The sequence below is a fragment of the Haplochromis burtoni genome, unplaced genomic scaffold (assembly GCF_018398535.1).
Source record: "Haplochromis burtoni strain Fernald_Lab_line unplaced genomic scaffold, NCSU_Asbu1 Contig_1, whole genome shotgun sequence".
NCBI lineage: Eukaryota > Metazoa > Chordata > Actinopteri > Cichliformes > Cichlidae > Haplochromis > Haplochromis burtoni.
The window spans coordinates 3,495,204-3,515,004 of NW_024582362.1; the positions used below are offsets into that span (position 1 = coordinate 3,495,204).

Here is a 19,801-nt window from a genome sequence, read left to right on the forward strand (position 1 = left end):
TTTTTTCCCTGTTTTTGTGGCATTTTTAGGGGCAGCCTACTGCTCAAAGGCGGCAAAAACCTTTGGGCTCGTGCCACATTGCTAAAATAGTCGAAATAAAGGAGAAAGGGGAACAGCTTGAACAAAACGTCCACAGTCCGCATAAAAAGGGAAGGATATCGAGAACAAAAAAAACTTCTGCTCATTCCAGGGCCATAAAATAAAAGTATAATCTTGGTAGACAAAGGGGTGGGTGTACATCTGGCGATAATTAGCATGTAAGTGTCTATGCAGAGCGTGCCCTCCGCGAGGAACAATAAGGAGAGGCGCGTGCCAAATGCACCGTAACAGGAGGAAACCCGAAATGGTTTAAAGAGGAACGAGTAGAAAGCCTGCAGGTCTAATAGAAGCAGGTTGGGAAAAACCTCTCAGAGGACAGTGTCGTTATTGCTGGTAAAACAATTTATGTTTCTAAGATTTTCATTTTATTTTGTTTGTATATATTTATTTTTGGCAGCACACCCATGGCGTATTCAAACTATTCTGGCACCAGCAATTAAGTCGAATTCCAGGATTTATTCCTATTTTTCTTTAGCATCGAGCCAATTGTCAAACGGTCTCGTCTTTGTCAAGCCAAACGCATCTTTAGAAAGAATTTTAAAAAAGCTTCTTACCTTATTGCAGTAGACACACTTGTACGGACGTTCACCCGAGTGCACGCGCATGTGTTTGTTGAGACTGGAGGACTGGGAGAAGCTTTTCCCACAAACCGAGCACTGCAGCAAATTCACATACACAAAGTGTCACTCGAATGCATTAAGCTCAAAATAAAGCTAAAAAGAACCTAACCTCATTTTGTGAATGTGTTTAAATACATTTCGGAGTTGTTTTCGCTTTTCAGAAACAAAACAAAATGCAAGTCTTATATAAATGTTATTCTTTTTTTTTTTTTTTTTTACGTCCAATAAAAATCTGAAGGTCCCTGTGACGCAGTGTAGGAGCTGTTCTTTCAGCACCATCTAAAACTTTTCACAGACCACAACCATGTAAAGGGAGGTTTGTGTGGAAATCCCTCACAAAAGCAAGACGGATGCAGGGATGTTGTACCTTGTGAGGTCTGTGTTTCTCGTGGACGTGGAGGATGTGGATCCGTAATCTGTCCCTCTTCTCGAAAGATCTGTTGCAGAGGTGACACGGAAACTTCCTGTCCCCCTGGTCCACGCAGCGGGTGTATTTCAGGTGTTTGTCTCTGTAGTATTTGTACGCAAAAACCTTCCCACATCTGTCACACTTGAAGCCTTCGCTTGAATCTGGGGAAAAACTTTTTTTAAAAAACAAACTAAATATATGTATGGTGATTAAAAAAGTGAAGAAGATTAAATCCTGACCTTCAGAGGGAGGCACCGCGTTGCTGTCCTCTCTAGGGTCTTTCAGTGTGAGGGGGATCCCGAGGAACTGGATGTAGCAGTCTCCGTACCACACCAAAAGCTCCTGGCCTGGCGTGATCTCCTTGCAGGCCTCGTAAAATATCTGGCCCTGGACCTGCACGGCAACCAGGTTCTGCTCCTCGGGAAAGCGAGCGCACTTCACCAGAGACATCCAGTTACCAGATCCCCCTCTTCCGTCCACAAAGTGACTGAGGCGGCCGTTCTCAAACACCTGCAGGGTGTGTTAGAAGTATTAGAAGTACCGACAAAAAAAATCTAGATAAAGACCAGTACTGTGAGGAGACAATTCACCACCCTACCTCCCACATCAAGGTGTTATCGTCGTATATTTTAATTTCGCTTGTGTTGACTAGTTTTCCTTGGAAAGGTCCAAAACGGGCCCCTTTAGGAATACTGCGTTTATCCGCAAAAACACCACAGCTCGAAGCGTTTCCCCAGGATGCCTGGAGAATGGTTAACCCTGCAGCACAGAGCCAAAGCGGTCTCAGATTTCATTACTCTATCATGCAATCAAGGACACACGAAAAGGTGATTCAAATAAATAAATAGATAAAAATGGTGGCTTCTTACCCTCTGGAAGTTCAAGAGTTTCTTTGTCCAGTGGGAAAATGTGTGAGTCAGAAACTAAAGAGAAAACAAACAAATGTGAACAAAATAGGGAGATAAAAAAAAGGTTTATCGTTACTATTTCAGCGGGAGTATTTGAGTAGTGTTTCATCTTTAACTGCATTACAAAGATTCTGATCGATGTGTTATATTCGGCTATAATAGTAGTGACAGGGAAACATTTATGTTTGGGGGGTTAGCGTGAAATCAAGGGCAGTTTTTATTATCGCACACCAAACAAAATGAAACGCCAGTCATTTTAATCCATAGTCCGTAATCTGAATTCTCACTTGAGTTTTCCGGCAGGGCCACTCCTGATATGGCGTGACCCACGCTACGCTCCTGGCTGCCGGAGTATCCGTAGAGCACCGTGAACAAGTCGTCCTCACTGAAGTTGTACGATGCGCCCTTTTTCTCTGTGGAATGGTCCGTGCTCCGGAGCCGAAGGAAGCTCTCCTTGGGCGGTGTGTTGGCGGATGCAGGAGCAGAAGACCGTTCACTGGACGGGCTGCTGAAGTCTGAAGACAGCGGACCGGCGGCGTGTTCGGTCACCACAGCAGCCAGCTCCTCCGGTTTGGAGTAGAGTGGGTGTCCGGGCAACATCTGGCTCAGATACGGGATGCTGGAGGCGCTCAACATGTGTTCGTGGAGGACCGAGGCGTTGTGGCCGGCCTGGCCGAGAAAGGGAGTGGCCCCGCCGTGCAGGCTGAGCGGCAGGGAAGCCTGAGCGTCCGACACCAGACGACCGAGGGACTTGAGCGGGTGGAGAAGGTTGTGCGTACGCGGGAAGAAGTCCACATAGTGATGAGGGCCGGGGAGAGGAGCTGGGTAGAAGCCGCGGGCAGGACTGCCCTTCAGCATGCCGGCTGGATAGCTCTTCTCCTTCAGCATTACAGGGATGCTGGACAGGGACACCGACATGACAGCACAGGAGGTGAGGCAAAGGGTCAAATGGAGAAGATGATGTAGCCTTCTGTGGGGAAGAGAGATAGAAGCAAGTGGGAGCGTGGGTAGAGGGGAGGGGGTGTAGTCATAAAAGTTTAATGTAAGAAATCTAAAAAAGGAAACAGGACACCAAAAGAGGCCGAACCCACCAGAACTGATTATTTTAATGAACGTAAGACTTTACTTCGCTCTCCAGTTATGAACATTTCTTCCAAATAATTTAAGATTTTTCCAAAGGTGTTAAGAAGCTTGGCAACCCTCTGGTTAAATGTGGAACTGATACAAACTGCAGATGATTACGGCTAAGAAATTGAAATCTACAACAGGTTCGCAGTGTTTTTCTTTTAAAATGAAAAGCAATGAAACTGTCGGCGACAGATGAAAATACTGCGCACATATCGAGTAAAGGGGGAAAGCAATCCGCAGTGAACTCGGACAGCCGATTTTGCATTATTTCCAGCTGAGGAGTCACACACAAGCCACACATCAAATGTTCATCAGAGGCTTTTCAGATGACCCCACTGCATGGTGGTGTGCTTTTTAGGAACAGTTTACCAGTCAGCCAGTAAATAGAGAGACAAATCAGGGTCATGACACTAATTAAAGAACCGCTGGCCAGAGCAGAGGTCAACATTAATGAAGCTTTTAATGACTTTTACAATCAGCCCGCTGTGTGAAGGGAAATAGGGTCGCGATAGGAGTGCGTAATGCCCGCTGGGGGGGCTTTAAAATTACTTTTTTAAAGGTACAAACAAATATGAATCATGTGAAATGATGACTGAAATTAAAGCGGACCGCTACAAACATTTTGTGAACTTTAATAAAGAAGCTTACCTTCTGAAAAAAATTAGAGGAGCTTCACGCGGGCGATGTGTCCGTCATGCCCACAGGCCAGAGTTTGATCAACCTCCCGTGCTGTAAAATCAAACACTGCAGACAAATGTTCAGATTCTGCCGGGAGCAGCCGAAACTTAAGAGAGGATGTGCTGCTCTGTGGTCATCTGAGGGCACCTATGCCGTATACAGCTATCTCCTTACTCCTATTGGCCAGGAGTCAGCTCAACCTCATGCATTTCAATGCCACCCACCCCATAGGAATAGATTTTCTCAGGGCCAACCCACCCCCGTGTTCTTTGCACTTCGGAGTCGGCTCTCTTTGCCACAGTGAGGCCGATTATGAGAACGAGCCTAAGATTTCAATTTGCTCACGAGGCGTGGAGTGGATTATCGTGCTTCACACTTAGACGCTAGAAATAAAGAAGAGATAAAAAAAAAATAGTGGGGAAATGACCAGGCATTTATTAGATCACTGCTCCTTATTGAATACAGAAAAAAAAACTTAACCCAATCCCCATCAATACTTCAGTAAAGTGCAAATGTAAAGTTGTTTGCTTTTTTACAAAAGGTTTTTATTGCTAATTTTAAACAGGCAATTTTCTTGTGCTCTAGATCAGCGGAGCTTCTTGTGTTTTTTTGGAAAAAGAAAACAAACATAAGAGGCCTACACCTTCATAAAACCATTTAAAAAGCTCAGTTTTTACTGGCGAATAAAATATTTCATTCGAAACTTTTGGCGATTCGATGACTTGCGATCTTTTACATTAATAAAAAAAGTCTACCAATTATATAACATTTACAATAGCTTATCATATACTGAAATATATTTGATCAATTTTGTTATGTCTATGAAAAACTAAATAAAGAGGTCACTAAGTAGCCAGCTAATAACTTTTTTATGTTTCAGTTAGAAAAACAAAACCTGAACACTAATCTTAGTGCGCTTGGAAATGAAAGAGTCGCTCGATTAAATAATGCAATAACAGAATTCTTTATTTACAAGGCAAATAGCATCAGCGAAGCCATATTAGTTCACAACTTGCATAACTGTGGTTTTAACTTCTCTTGTATATCTAACTTTGCATAAAACGCTCACACACACTAGGGGTACAATGATCGATGCGGGTATACAGTGTGACTCGTGAATGCAGAAAAAATATCTCGGGGGGAGGGGGGTAAAACACAACAGTAAGCTTTCTTCAGAAAGTCCATAGAGTATATTACATATTGCTTCGGTATCCCTATGTATCATCACCTTTGTCCATACAAACAGTGAGCGGAGGGCGAGGAGATGACCCAACACGGAACAGAGAGCAAAGGAGAACCGTGACCAAGTTCCCAGCAGCTGAGAAGAGTTGAACAATGATGCACCCATTCAATATTGTACACAAGTCATTATACAAATTTATACAGACAGCGGTGTAATGTACAAGAACGGACAAAATCTAAGGCATTATGCTAGGGTTTTTAGCATTTCAAGGTTGCATCTTAGCTCTAAGAAATTGGCAGACAATACAAAAGGGCATTTAAAGTTCTTCAAAACCATAAGTTACAGAGGAAAAAAATATTTTTGATTCATGGGTCCAAAGCCTGGATATCTGTGAGGGGCAAAAATCATTTATTTGCTCCTGTCCTCATTATAAGTGCTAAAAAGAAAAAAAAAAATGCACTGCTACCAACATGGCTTTAAGTCTTTTTAAAATCTTAACAATCTTTGGAAATTTTGCAAAGGGCTGTGATTCCTTTTTTTAAAATGGCTCAAAAGGCTGATTCTGCACGGCCGCATCTTTTATTTTTTTTCCTTGTACAATCAAAACAGCATCTATCAAAAAGGTGGGATCTCCTGTAGGTCTACGACAACAACTAGAACAACAAAAAAAGCACCTGCAGAACAACCAAAGCGTTAATGCAGGCTTCCTTTGTTCCACAGTTGAATTGCTACAGCTTCAAATTTCATACAGAAATTAAAAGTGGAAAAACAAGGAAAAAGAAGCAACGATGGATAACGTCAGAAACACCGAGAAGAGCACGGTGTAACCGCACATGTTGTCCACACCTCAATGCACCACCAGTCACATCCTTAGGCCTTTATGGACAATACATTCAGAGTGATTCTCTTCCTGTTTTATGATGTAACATTTACATCAGACCCTGTTGAGTGACATCATCACAAATTTCTTGTTTTTCCTGTGGGCCAAACCATGGTAACCATCAAATGGTTACTTAGAAAAAATAAATAAATAAAAAGAAAATGAGTAGATTTCAGAAATCCAATTGAAATGTGAAGATTATTTGGCTTGCTCAAAGTCTGTCCTGGGTTAAAATAGTCGATATAAAAAGTTTTTTATTTTTTTTTTGAGGAAAATCTTCTGAGGTTAGAGAAGATGACTCGCTTTAGATCTTGTGAAGGCCAAACCAACCACCCCGTCTGGTGGGGCACAAGAACAAGCAGGTCATTACTGAACACTTTATAGGTGAACTAACTGCCTGAGGTCATAAAATATGGCTAAGTGTCTGTCAGAGCAGCTCTTGTGAAGCGTGCAGTCTTAACTCTGACCTCTGCTATAGAAGAACGGCTGGAGGCAGAGAGGGCATGTGTCAATATGGGGACCACAAACTAACTCCCTCTCCAGATCTCAGCCTATGCTGCATAATCTAATAGGAACGCTGTGTGTGTGTGTGTGCTGTGTATGTGTGTGTGTCTGTGGATGTAGACTTTCTTGGTACAAACTGCAATAAAAAACTGTGTTTAATACTGCATCCAAACGCAGAGGAAAAACGTGTCCTTTTTTCCCAGGAAACTGTACAAAAATTACAAAAAAAAACCAAACCAAAAAAACCAAACCAAAAGATTCTCAAGTAATTGTTATTGCTTGTTTACAACACACAGAACAGTTTGCACCTAGCAGCTTGTATGAAGCATTTTTCCACTCCAGACAACATAGAAAGCACACTTTATCTTTTTTTTCTTTTTTCTTTTTTTTTACTGTATGGCTGTGTTGAATTGATTTTTTTCCTTCTTTTATTTATTTTTGTTGTGTTCTATGCTAAAGGCAGAGAAGCAAGCGATAATCTGTACACTGTATACACAGCACACCCATTTACAACCCTCCCTACCTCCCGCCCGCACCCCTGTCTGCACTGTACCAGAACTTTAAGAAGGTGAAGGTTCTCCCTCCACTTCCTCAAAAAACACACACACACAACCCCTCCCCCCAAAACACTGCTCTGCTTTAGGAGGCAGTTGGGGACCAGGCTGAGAGACGTTAAGCCCCAGGGAATAAAATAAATAGGAAAGAAAACGATTTTACTTATTGTTATGTACAAACTCTGTAATTAATTTCAAACTATATTTGATTTTGACATCTTCTGAAACTACATGACCAAAGCAAAATCCACCATTCAGGTTAATAGAAGAATCTTCTCAGAAAGAATACAACCATTGCTGTTAAAATTATAAAAAGAAGTGCCTCTTTCACAATTTTAGAAATATTCTTCTTCTTGCTACTAAGATAAAGAATAATCTACAATAATTAAAATGAATCTATACAGAAAATAAAACTTAATTTAATACACTATATAAACCTCTTTAATTAATCTAATCTTAGAATTCACCATTCAAACCAGTCTTCTGCAGTGTTTTCTTCCCCCCCACGTTCAGTTTCTCTCTCACTCTCTTTTCTAAACACCATATTTTTCACTCTACATCTTAAATTTTCACAACAACAAAAATACAAACAGAAACAAACAAATAGGAAAAATCTAAAAAAACAACAACAACAACAATAATAATTATAATAACAAAAACAATAAAATAAAGAACAGCAAAAAGGCAAAATCGGCTAAGTGTCTGAGCTCCATCCATAAGTGTGAACATAACTTGGGAGTATTTGCTGCCATTCGGAACTATGTGGAAATTTCTCCAACGATCCAGAGGTTGGGGGAGGGGGTGGAGAATAAAGGGGGCTCCGGGGGTAGAGAAGAGAAGAAATCAGTGTATGTGATCTTTCGAGATGAGATTGTAAATGGCCGCTGTCCACTGAGAGGAATACATTCATCTGAACAAAATCCACCCACTGCCGCCCCCTTAAGTCAGTGTACCCCACCAGGAGGCCTACAGTAAGTCACACTACGGTGAATGCAGGTGGACAGGCAGATTGACTGGCTCGTCACGAGGCTCTCCCTCCAGGAGGATTAGGCTTGTTGGGACAGATATCCGCGATCCTTCCCCAGCCAGTGTCTGAGTGGGATCCAACTGGACAGACGGCAAACTTGAGCTGGGGAGGGGCGAGGGGTCGGGGGTCAGGGCACGGCCTGGCTGGTTCAAGGGGCAGTCGGTTGATTACGTGTTTTCTTTCTTTCTCTCTCTCTTTTTCTTTTTTAAATAATTAAAGGGCCGACGCGCTTCTTGAGCCAGGTTGATCACTGAGGTCCAGGTGAGTAGCTCCATGGGGGTCAACAGTATTTCTGCAGAGAAACGGCACACTGTAAGTCCCAACTAGAAAGGCAGTTACTGAATCCGCAATTCAACAGCAGCACATCTGACTGGTTAACTTGAACTTGCAGAACCTAAACTTGTTTGCAGAGCGGAGTGCATCGTCGGCTCAAAAACAAGTCTGTAAATCACAGATGCCTGCACTAATGGGCAAACAGTAAATAATTGAAATAATCTAAGTGCCAATATTTTTCTATAATCCTGCAAGGGAGATAAATCAAGTGACACGTATACTGGTGTGTTACAACAGTCTCAAGTGCAGACATCGAATGGCAGCCCCTTGGTTAAATATTCATGGCCCTTTATTGGCTTAAAAGCATCGCGGACAACAACAGTGCTTTCCATATACCAAGCTAACAATACCAGTGAGACAAAGGAAGAAGGATTAACTTGGACAACATTAAAACAATGATAAACACCAGCAACTAAGTGCTGCCAAAGTGAAAACATTTTCACATTTAGTGAGTGGGAGAAGTAGCTTATCTACATGCAAGTATGACTTCACCTCTCCTAATGACGTAGGGTCACTCTCCTGAATGTGTGTAAAGGCTGTGGCAATTTGACAGATCTGAGGCCTTAAGGAGTCAAGCTCTCCATGTTAAGCCAACCAGCTCGTGAGTCCACAGCTGACAGAGGCTGGTCTTTGATCGGCATACCTGTCTTTAGCCGTCTACAGTCTCAACGCTCCGGCTTGGAAGTGCACATTGCTAATTACATCACTGACCTCTAAGTTCAAGTTATGCAGCAGAACTACAGCAAGAAGAGTTACGTAAACAACTAAATTATTCACTAGCCTGCTGGTTCAGTAAGTGTACCCAAACACTCGGGGTCGTATGATAAGACAAACACTGATAGTAGAAGCCAGGAGTGGAGAGAAAAGCCTTTTAGTATTTCTTGGTCCCCTGATTACTGTGTAAAACTTTGTGGGGTCCATTCAGTTAACCTGGAACTGATTTCTACAGAGTACGACTGTAAAGAGATACCCTGAGGATATTACAGGAGCCCCTGAACACCTCTAATTCGGTCAGGCCAAGCCTGATGATGCCCGACTGTGAAAGGATGAGAAACACCAGTGGGTATTTCCTAAACCACTCAAGTTTCACCATTTTTGCTCTAACCAATTAGAAAAAATAAAAAAGCTTCCTAATGTTGTCTCATTTAAAGAACCAATGTATCTGGACTGGCCTGAAAGTATTTACCTGTTCTTGCCCCATGGAGGGCAAGCCAGGTGAGGGACCCGAGGCCATGGACGTGACACTCATTTGTCCGGCCATCTGGCCCATGCTGCTGGTTGCCATGTTGGAGGCCAGTGACGCGTTGTTGAGGTTTATGCCATTGCCGTTGTACATGTTGTTGTTATTCGGCTGGCTGAACTGCGGCGATGCCTGCTGCTGCGAGAACATACTGCGGAGGAGAGAGAAGTTGTGTAAGTAAACACAAAATCAATAATATGAATGCAGAAAGAAAAGTACGTGACAACACTCACTTTGGGGTGTGACCTGCTCGGTCAGCCAGAGAAATCTGGCAAGTTTTTCATCTTTAACAAGTGGTACAAACAACTCTATGGATAATGGATGTCAATACTCTCTATGGATATCAACAATGTTGTTGATAATCATGAATCTCCTCACGAGCCCTTCCTAAAAATAGCTACGGATATATTCATAGAACTCGAGTTGACAACATGAACTGATGCTGTAATGAGGTGCATCAGCCATCCTTACCTGTTGACTCCCATATTACCCTGCGGCCATCCATTCATGTCAGGGGAACCCTGGAAAGCAGCACTCTGCTGGCCCTGCTGCATCATCGGGGACTGTGTGTGGGCCATGCGGGGTGAAAGCAGAGGGCTCTGTGGTGTGCCGGGACCTCCAAATGTTCCATCTGCCTGTTGGCTCATACCTGTGGATCAAAAGAGGTCAGCCCGACTCAACCCACGGAGCCTTGTTAATAAACCAATGCAATGAGTAAGGAAGTGTAGTCGACTCCATGCAAATGACACAAACATGCCACATAAAGACAAAACACTTTGACGAGCACCTCGCGCGATAATAGCTCATTCCAGAATTATTAGCCAAGATTTTATATTTCCGTCATGCATGTGACAAATAGAAGGCAGAGAACTAGAAAGAAAATGGATTGGGAGATAGGTCAGGAGGGAGAAAGGGGAGAGAGAGATCAAACTATTGCTCTGCAGGCACCCACAAGCCATAAATAAAAAGTTCTCTAATAAACCAGATTACCAAATTATATAGATCATACCCAGGCTGCATGTCAAGCTGTTAGACTGACAGGTACCAGAGATGATTCATGTCCTTACTGATCACAATATTTAGAGTTTGGCATCAGTGTGGAGCATGAAATAATGCTTTATTGTGCTTCTAGTGTCCCCTGGTGGAGCAAGAGTGAATAGCCAGGTCACCCTTTTTGGACAGCGCACAAAATAATAAAGACATATGGCCACACTTACAGACAACTACTCACAAGTTATTCTGTTTTAAAGAGGAGAATATTAAGTATGATTTGCATGATGCAATGGAAGCTGATTATTCTAGTCATCAGTATATAAAGTTACAAATCGCATGATTGCAGCTACTAAAAAGCACATGAAGCAGCTCAGGTGGTCACATCAACACACACATACGCACACGAACACAGGTAGTAGGGTGAGGTGTGTGGTTGGCTGGGGTGGTGGAGCAGTACCTGAGTTGGGAAACTGAAAGGCACTGTGCTGCATTTGGGGGCTGAGTACGGCCCCGTACTGTCCGCCCATCATGTTTGTGTTTCCCATCATCATCTGTGAGGAGGAGGGGGGAGTGGAGGAAGAGGAGGAAGTGCCATGCAGGTGGAGGTTGGGGGTAAGAGAGGGCAGGCTGGGGGAGAGAGGAGAGGGGAAGGAGCTGGTAGGGGGAGGTGACGAGGCCAGGCCTGTACTGGTACCGTAGCTGGGCGGGTAGGGGAGCTGCTGGGGGTTGGCCTGGGGATTCCGAGGGTTACTCATGCCTCCGGCGGCCATGTTGGGAGGCAGGTTGAGGCCCTGAGCCCTCATGGCCATGCTCCTTTGCTGCTGGACCTGCTGGGCCTGTTGCACCTGCTGCTGCTGCTGCCTCTGTCTCAGGTGATTACTCAGCAGCTCCCGCTGACGTTGTGCCAACATCTGAGCATTGATGGTTCCCTTCAAGTAAGAGAGGTGGTTTGAATATAAAAAATAAAACAAAAAAAACCCCACTAACAGCATCTACAAAAAGCAAGTCTACACAACACTGACATCATAGCCTTTAATTTACTGCAAGCTATTAAAGAGATGAACCCTACCTACAGTCACAACATGTCTGTGCAGGCGGCTCATGTAATGATAGTGGGCATATACCTGGTTTGGAGCATTAGTTCTAAGAGGTAGGTTCACATTTGACACACCGCTCATCTGAGTCATCATTGGTTGGCGATTCTGCTGGAAGAAAAAACAGAAGAAAATGGTTGTTACAGAGAGAAATATACACTTTTTAACCCTCTGTAGCTGACGGAGATGCTGTGTGTCTAAAAAAACAAAAAACAAACAAACAGGATTTTCAAGGAAAGCCCTCAAAGCACTAACACAAAACAAAACAAAACAAAAACAAGACACCTCCTTTCCTATTGGTGGAAAAATACATCACATCAACCAATCACACACACACTTCTATGGCAACATGTGGTATTTGGTTGCTAAGGAAAAGGAGAAAACTGAAAGTAATGGCAAAAGAGAGCGATATAAATAGCAAGTTTCGAGACATTTAGCATGTTTGGATTCTAAAGTTGGTGTGTAGTTTAGTCATGTTTTTGTTTGTGTGTGTCAAAACAATGGAGGCCACTCATTGTGTGTCAACGAAGCCAATACTGAATATCAGAAATGGCCAAAAAGCCACCAAAGGCAGATTGAAATGTACACGCTATCTGCAGGTGGACAACAGGAGTCACACACCTCGAAGGTTTCATGCCTGTGTACAAATTTAGCAAACAACAATTTATATTTGCATTTCAAGTTATGAATATGATGCATTAAACATATTTGTGGTTTTCATAGTTTAAAAAAATAATTTCAACTTTATACTTAATTTTAAAAGTATAAAGTAAATTAAAAGTAGGAAAAAATGGCCAATTATATCCATGACCCTGGAGGGTTAAAACCCTTAAATAATCAAATTTTTATGAAGACACTGTTAATCAGCATTTGAAAATAACATAATCTATAGTTTTACATTAGAATTAGGCTAAAGTCCACTGGAAGCCTAATGCGTGGCAGGTAGATTTAAAAGTTCCTATGTTGTCATCGAAGCTGCTAAAATGTCACCCTCAAGGATAAAAACACAATTCCTGTCCGTGTGTTCGATCCTAAAGAGAGAGGTTATAGTAGAGTGAAGAATCAGTGAGCAAGAGTACTTCCAGCAGTGTCAGGACAGTCTAGATTCATGTGCACCTGCTGTGACTGAAGCCGGTGCTGGAGCTGCAGTCGTAGTGTGTTGGGCTGGTTGGGGACGACTCCAGTAGGCCTGAGTCCTGGCCGGGCCGGCATTCGCATCATTTGGAAACCTGGCCGTGGACCCATCTGGCCAGGCATCGGGTGGAAACCTGGCTCTTGCATGGGGCCACCAGGGTAGCCTCTCGGTGCCATGTGTGATGCTGGGGGACCGAACTGCTGGGTGTACATGGGGGGCTTCTGATCCAACATCACCGAGGGCTCCTGGGGGAACTGGTCTGGCTCCAGTGATTGGCTCTGAAACAGGCAGCCATATATTATAAAAAAAAAAATGCAGCACCACAAACAAAAATAATAAAACATCACTTAAAAACCAAGAATGTTATAATGTAGGTTTGGCAGGATGGAAATCCCACCTGTTCTACCATAGCAGGGATCCCCAGAGCACGATCGAGCTCCTCCAGGCCATCAAAGTCTTTTAGTGCTGTGTACAGCTGAGACATCAGAGCCCCCTCGTCCACTGCGCTGCCATCACTTGAGCTGAGCCCTGTATTGCACAGCAGATCATCCTGGGGTGGAGCCCTGAGCGAAGAGGAGACACAAACAAATATTTTAAAAACATTGTCTTGTATATGCCACAGCAAACATTTAGACCAACAGTTAAACTATTAAAAAATATAGAAGTCTGATGAGAATAAAAATGTTAACTGTGTAAAATTATGCCACTGAGCTACGCTGGTAATGAGCTTACCTGCTCTGGTTTACAAAAGCTGTCTGATCAATTGGCATCATGCTGTCTGGCCAGGGGGCCGTCTGGTTGGGTGGAGCCTGTTGTTGTGAGAAATGGTCACCAACCATTCCAATGTCTATATCTGGTTGGGCTAAATAGAGAAGAAAAAAAGATTGGCTAAATATTAGACAGTGAAGTACTTATGGGTCATGATGAATCAAGAGTGAATACTCTTTAAAATAAAGGAACATGCAGGGTAGCAGATCTGAGTTAACGCCATGTGCTGCACTGTGGTTAACCACTAGATGGCAGCTTTTACAAGTATGACAAGTAGATATCTGCTAAGGAGTTTTAGATGGATCACACCTGACAACTCAGATCTAATTTCCACAAAGTACAAGTAATTTTGTTCTGGGTTTCTATACTGACATGCTGGAGAATCTGTTACACTCTTTGGGGCTGGGAAATAGCTTTATTGCATTGCTCAGTCTGAAAACCAGCAGTGTGGTTCTTTCTGCATTTAAAACATTGTAATATGTATTTTTTTGGTACACAGCGCTCTTACCATTAGGCATAATTGGAGACTGCATCATCTGTCGGGGCCCTGGTTGGCTGTTGGGCCTCATGGGAGTACCACTGGGTCCCGTCCTGCCCTGTATGGCATTTTGATGGCCAGGGCCCGGCGCTCCTATAGGAGGTGCAGAAGCTGGGCCTACCCAGCCCTCCTGCTGCTGCATGCCTGGCCGTGGACCACTTGGAGTCATCAGTGCTGGGGGAACACACACACACGAAGATAAGAACCAATGAGAAAAATCTCAGGACAGATTTCAGTAGATGCCCGCTGCCCCCATGATGCTACATAAGGAGGAAAGACTAATATGTGGGAGTAGCAGTCAGAGAACTTTGTGCCAGTGTGGGTGATTATTTCCTGTCACAGGAAGTGAGTCACAGTGCCATGGTATGATATGTTAAAGGGTGAGCGACACACACGAGGAACGAAGTCCTTCCTCAGAACTCAGGAGCAGCTCTAAGTGTTACCACAGTTATCTAGGAGAAGAAAAATACATTTCTGTCTCTACTTGTTTGGCTGTTGTGAGATTGAAAGGTGGAAATCACACTTCACAAAAACCTGTCAAAAACTGAAAAGAGATTCATTACAGACAGTCAATCTAAACTGAGGAAACACATTCAGCGCCATGTAATCTGAGAAACAATGATCTCAAGATTTAGCCTCCGAGCAAGACGGCCAATGTTTCAGGGTTTCCTTCATGCAGCTAAAGCCTGCTCAAATGTGATTTATCATTAGACTACAAAACTAAAACAAAGCTTCTGGTAGCTAAATACCTGCACAGTAACAAGATAAGCCACTCTTACAGACTGAATATTTTCATCCAGCAATCTGAGCATAAACAAGCATTAAACATGGATTTAATTCATTTTTTTTAGGATATACTGAGGTGTGAAGGCAGTATCACACACATTCAGACAAATACAAGCTTCTGCAAATCATAACCATCACACCTACCTGCATTGACCATAGCAGCCTGGTTACCCATCATGCCATGGTTCCCCACCATGCCTTGCTGCTGTTGTTGCTGCATAACAGTGTACGGGCTTGTGGTCCTTATGGGGTACTGTAATGATGGCTGCTGGGGGGACATATTCACGTCCAGAGACACACTTCTAACAGACAAACCCCTTCCTGGCTGGCCTGGTCGAACACCGCCAAAGTCTGAAGACAGGAATAAATGCAGCTTATTCCTGCATGCTCATTGGAGTATTTTATGAATATACAATGTGGTTAGTGCACTTTTTTCTGTTTTTCAAACAAAGAAAGGGACTCACTAGTGGGTCCCATGCCGGGCCCGAGGCCCCGGTGTTGTGGCTGTGCAGCCATGACAGGACTGCTCTCGGACATCTGCAGGATGTCATTGATGATGTTCTGTTTGTCCATGGGACTGGGCAACGAAACAGGCCGCGGCTCACAGAAGAGCTGTGGCTGAGCGTTCTGCAGGTCATTCAGGATGTCATCCAGCTCCGATGACTAGAGGACAGATAGACAAGTGGGGAAAAAAATGTGAATTAAATTTGCTGTTAAGGCTCCCATTAGGAACCCTTCACTCATTCACCTGTAAATGCACAAATCTAAATTATTATTAAGCACATCTACCGAGAGCAAACTTCCACGAGGTGTCTTTCAGTGGGATTGGCCTTGTTTATAAAACAGGATAACTAGAAGAAAGAAAATGGAGCACTTTACATCAAATCTAGGCCAGACTTCACTTTGACTTAGCTTCTGGCTGAGTGGTTCTTTCAGGAGGTTTATTACACGTTCTCTACTTTTAAATCCAAAATTTTACTCCCACTGAACTAAGAAAACAACAAATACAGAAAACATGTGGCTACTTAAACTTTGTCCTGCCAAAGTAAAACAGTAGAGCAGATATAAGCAGCAGTCAGGCTAATGCCAACTGTTTGACCTCCTCTCTGCCTCCTTACTGTAAACAGCTGTACTGAGCCAACTCTTTGCAGCCTGAAGCTGCATTCATACACAGCTGGACTCTCTATACAATTTCTGTTTCATTTCTCCACACACACTCAAACACAAGGGCATGTTGTGGACCTGATCTTGAACAAAAGAACTAGAAGAACCACAAAAGAATAAACTTCTTAGTGTCCGTTTCACAACACTGGCATGGCGTGTATTTATCTTTCTGTCGCAGATGCGGAGGACACAATAACAGGAACTCTTGAATAATGCAGCTCAGTAAAACATCTCGGCAACCCACACCCTTTAAAAAAAAAAAACAACAACTGTCAAAGCATTAATAAGCAACAACCAAAAAGAAACTACAATTCCACAAAAGTGATCCGGGCACTTTCTAGCGAGGCTTGAGGGACTTTGAGTAAATAAGTTGCACTAGCTGCAACTGTCCACCAGAGTGCAGCACACACAGAATCACTGAATCCCCTGATCATGACATACTGTACAGCAGGAAAGCAGCACACCAGCACTGTTTCAATGTTGTACTTGACAATGACATGTATTTGTTGGGCATGTAACTGCTGCTACAGATAGAAGGCTGCCAAATATGCCTGATAGAACAAATTATCTAGACGGCTCAAGGACTGCAGCCTCGTCTCGGTTATGCCCAAATGCACTTCTTATTTATTTATTTATTTTACATCTTGGAAGATTTTATTTAAATAGTATCTCAGTACAGCCGAATATAGACAGCCGCACATAGCTGATCACAGCTAGAAGCAGACAGGATATGTAGGAAAGCTAGAGAGAGTAACAGAGTGAGGGGTGGCGGTGGTGGTGGGAGAGAGAAAAGCCCTAATGAGGTCAGGAATGATGTAATGCTTCTGTACACTCTCAGTTTGCTCTCCTCCTCCTCCTCCTCCTCCTCTTCAATTCTCTCTCCTCCCATTTTCTATTCTCTCCACTCCTCCAGTTGCTTTTACCCTTAATGGGTCCCATTTCTATCAATTCATGTTACACTCCACTTTCAAATGCATGTTGGTGCATGTAATGCAATGTGAGCCCTCCTTTTCTGCATCTCTCACCATTTTACTGTATTTCATTTAAAACAAAATAATGAAAGAAATCAAAGATTTTAAAACCATAAAAAGGATCATTTTTCACTGCAGAGCTGATTTACATTTCCAGCAGCCTTTGTAGGACAAATACACAATATATATATATGAAGTGGGACACATGGCTAGTTGTAAGTTGAAGCCACATGTGAGTTAGAAACAGCACATGTATCATAAAAGGCATCAAAGTAAACTGCAAGAAAACTATTCCAGCGCTCCTGTATGAAAGGAGCACTGCAATTTTCAGGGAGTGGAGTAAGATCGTGATGTTTGACCTAACAACTTCTTTACTGAGTCTTTAAAAGGCTCTGTTATCTGTTGCAATAGTTGTATTCGAAACATTAGTTAACATACAGTTTCAAAGCACGCTTTCAAAGTACTGAGCTGGTATTTAGTAACGGACCAACACTGCGAGTGTGACATGCGAGTAATCTCCAACTCTTCCATTAAATGTCCAGTGCCCTAATGGTGATGTGGACTTCAAAAGGACACAGGAGCCCTCCAGAAGCCATGATCTAGCGCATGAAATTTTGTAGGAAAGGGAAGTGAGAAAGGCCAAGAAAAGCAGAAGTGGCACTGTCAAGTAAGGAAAAAGGAAAAAGTCACCCCAGAGTCATGCTGCTCTTTTGTTACCTAAATGTAAACAAGTGTTAAATAAAATAAAAGTCAGGACAACACATGGTTCCAACATTAATTGCAACACTTGCACAGACATCTGACATTTAACTGGGAGTACAAGTGAAGATTTTCTGCTTCTGCATTTGGTGCAGAAAAGTTATTTCAGTCATTCTGATTTACTTTTTTGAGTAAATCAGTTGGAGTTTTTGAGACTAGCTTAATTCCAGCTTTTTAGAAGCAGAATTTAAACCAATTTTCTTTTTTCCCCCCCAGTTAGATCCAAAATTAGGTGTCGATTGATCAGCTACTTCTTGAAGTTACATTGGTGGACGCAGGAAAATAGGCAACGGAAAAAAACTTGGACTCACTTTGTGAAGAGCCAAAATGTGATAGCTCAAAGAAGCCACCAAAGGAAGTGAAGACTAGTCTGAGAGTTACTGTAAAAACTGGTGAAACCTGCATACTGACCCATGTCCACTACTGAAAGCACCACTACTGGGAAATGTGGCCTAGTCTGACCACCTGTGGGCTTTTAACCCTGGAAAGAGAAGGCAGAAGGCAAGCTGGTGAAGGTACGTTAATACTCTGGGAATATTCAACTGAGAAACTTTAGATTCACGCATGGATGTGATATATTTTAAAATATATCACCTAGCTAAATATTACAGACCACAGAAACACCTTAATCCATGATGGGAGTGACCTCTTTCGGCTGGATAATGTTTGCATCATAAAAATTCCTCAAGAATGATTTAAGAACGATAGTGGTGAGTTCAAAGTTTTCACTTGGCCTCCAAATTTCACAGATCTCAATCACACTGAGCATCTGTGGAACATGCTGGAAAGAAGAACCTAACAACTTGAAGAAATAGATCTACTTTAAACCTCTTGGTGCCTGAAACTGAACCTAAAAGCACAAACTCAGACATAATGTGAGTACCATGTCTCAACGGGGAACACGGTGCACCACAACAATGTAGGTGGTTTTGACGGTGTGGTCTATTGGTGTATATATGGTACAATAAGAAGTCAATTTTAGCTTCAGAGATAGTCTTAAGAAAACAGAAAATGTAAAGATAGTGAAGCAGGTAAGAGAGTGAGTCAGATACAGCCTATTACTTCATTGGTCACCTAAACTTCTAATCTTATTTGGCAGATGTGACACAGCGAACGTGATAAAGCCAGATGCTTTGGTCATGAGCAAGCACATGAAAAATGAAGTTAAAGATCGGATGAAGGAATAACAAACTGACTTCCATAAATTAGGGATTAAAGAGCAGAGTCACTTTTACGGATTTAATATCAAAGATTATCATTGTCAGGGAAAACAACCGGTAACTGCCTCGTCAATCGCTAATAGTCGATCTGATCGGCAGTTTGGTACAAGTCTGAACCACCCCTGTTTTCAGCCATACTCATAACTCCATCAGAGCTCTGCTCTGATTTCTCATTTAGCTCTGCTCCAGCCATCAATAATTCAGCCCTCAACAATCATGAGGACGAGAAAGGCAGAGGAAGGGAAGGAGCGTCAGCGAGAAAATAGTGGGTGAGGTTAGTGGAGAGGAGGATGAGTGGACTCAAACTAGTACAGTCAGCTCTCACACATGGCCAAGCAGCAAGTCACCAGTAAGGAACAGAAGCCCACTCACACACATGTAAAGGCTCTAATGAAGCCTCAGCTTAGAGCACGTCTAACAAAATGCTCTTGTTCTAGTTAATGAGATCTGTTAAACTGGAATGTGTCAACACATTAAGTCGTGAGTGTGTTAACGTACTAAAGGCAAAAACCCAGAATTCCCTCATTTCAGCTGCACTTTAAATGTAGGGCAAACGAAATCCTTTTAAAATACAGTCTAACTGTGTTCCCTTGTATACTGGCCACTTCCACAAAATAAAACCCTTTGGCATTACACATTAAAACCTGGATTTCTCTCAATTTCTAATTCTCTTTATTGTTTCTTGCACGTTCTGCAAACACACCACTCCCTCTCCCCTCTATCTCCATGGTAGCAGAGAGGACATGCAGGAGCATATGGCTCATCATTTTCACTCTGCCTGCTGAGGCTGGCCTCTCCTGGGGGTATCTA

At 42.8% G+C, this 19,801-nt stretch overlaps 2 protein-coding genes across 9 annotated transcripts in view; both read right to left on the minus strand.

Moving 5' to 3' along the window:
- Positions 1 to 2,971, minus strand: part of prdm14 (PR domain containing 14) — a 4,573-nt gene extending 1,602 nt beyond the window's left edge. Inside the window, exons 1-6 of the mRNA XM_014336101.2 lie at positions 2,324 to 2,971; positions 1,998 to 2,051; positions 1,727 to 1,887; positions 1,368 to 1,638; positions 1,087 to 1,289; positions 654 to 755 (exon numbers count right to left, since the gene is read on the minus strand). Of these exons, the coding sequence (XP_014191587.1) occupies positions 654 to 755; positions 1,087 to 1,289; positions 1,368 to 1,638; positions 1,727 to 1,887; positions 1,998 to 2,051; positions 2,324 to 2,954 (1,422 nt within the window). The 5' untranslated portion in view covers positions 2,955 to 2,971. The remainder of the gene's footprint in view (positions 1 to 653; positions 756 to 1,086; positions 1,290 to 1,367; positions 1,639 to 1,726; positions 1,888 to 1,997; positions 2,052 to 2,323) is intronic.
- Positions 2,972 to 4,782: 1,811 nt separating this feature from the next.
- The window catches only part of ncoa2 (nuclear receptor coactivator 2), a 60,594-nt gene continuing 45,575 nt past the window's right edge, over positions 4,783 to 19,801 (minus strand). For 4 of the 8 annotated variants that reach the window (XM_014335928.2, XM_014335977.2, XM_014335904.2 and 1 more), the window contains 11 exons: positions 15,342 to 15,540; positions 15,022 to 15,228; positions 14,062 to 14,265; positions 13,518 to 13,647; positions 13,183 to 13,348; positions 12,767 to 13,063; positions 11,681 to 11,761; positions 11,014 to 11,485; positions 10,035 to 10,212; positions 9,510 to 9,714; positions 4,783 to 8,282 (listed from right to left, as the gene is read on the minus strand). In XM_014335928.2, the coding sequence (XP_014191414.1) occupies positions 8,271 to 8,282; positions 9,510 to 9,714; positions 10,035 to 10,212; positions 11,014 to 11,485; positions 11,681 to 11,761; positions 12,767 to 13,063; positions 13,183 to 13,348; positions 13,518 to 13,647; positions 14,062 to 14,265; positions 15,022 to 15,228; positions 15,342 to 15,540 (2,151 nt within the window). In that variant the 3' untranslated portion in view covers positions 4,783 to 8,270. The remainder of the gene's footprint in view (positions 8,283 to 9,509; positions 9,715 to 10,034; positions 10,213 to 11,013; positions 11,486 to 11,680; positions 11,762 to 12,766; positions 13,064 to 13,182; positions 13,349 to 13,517; positions 13,648 to 14,061; positions 14,266 to 15,021; positions 15,229 to 15,341; positions 15,541 to 19,801) is intronic. The other 4 variants (XM_014336021.2, XM_014336069.2, XM_014335993.2 and 1 more) reach the window with 4 other exon arrangements.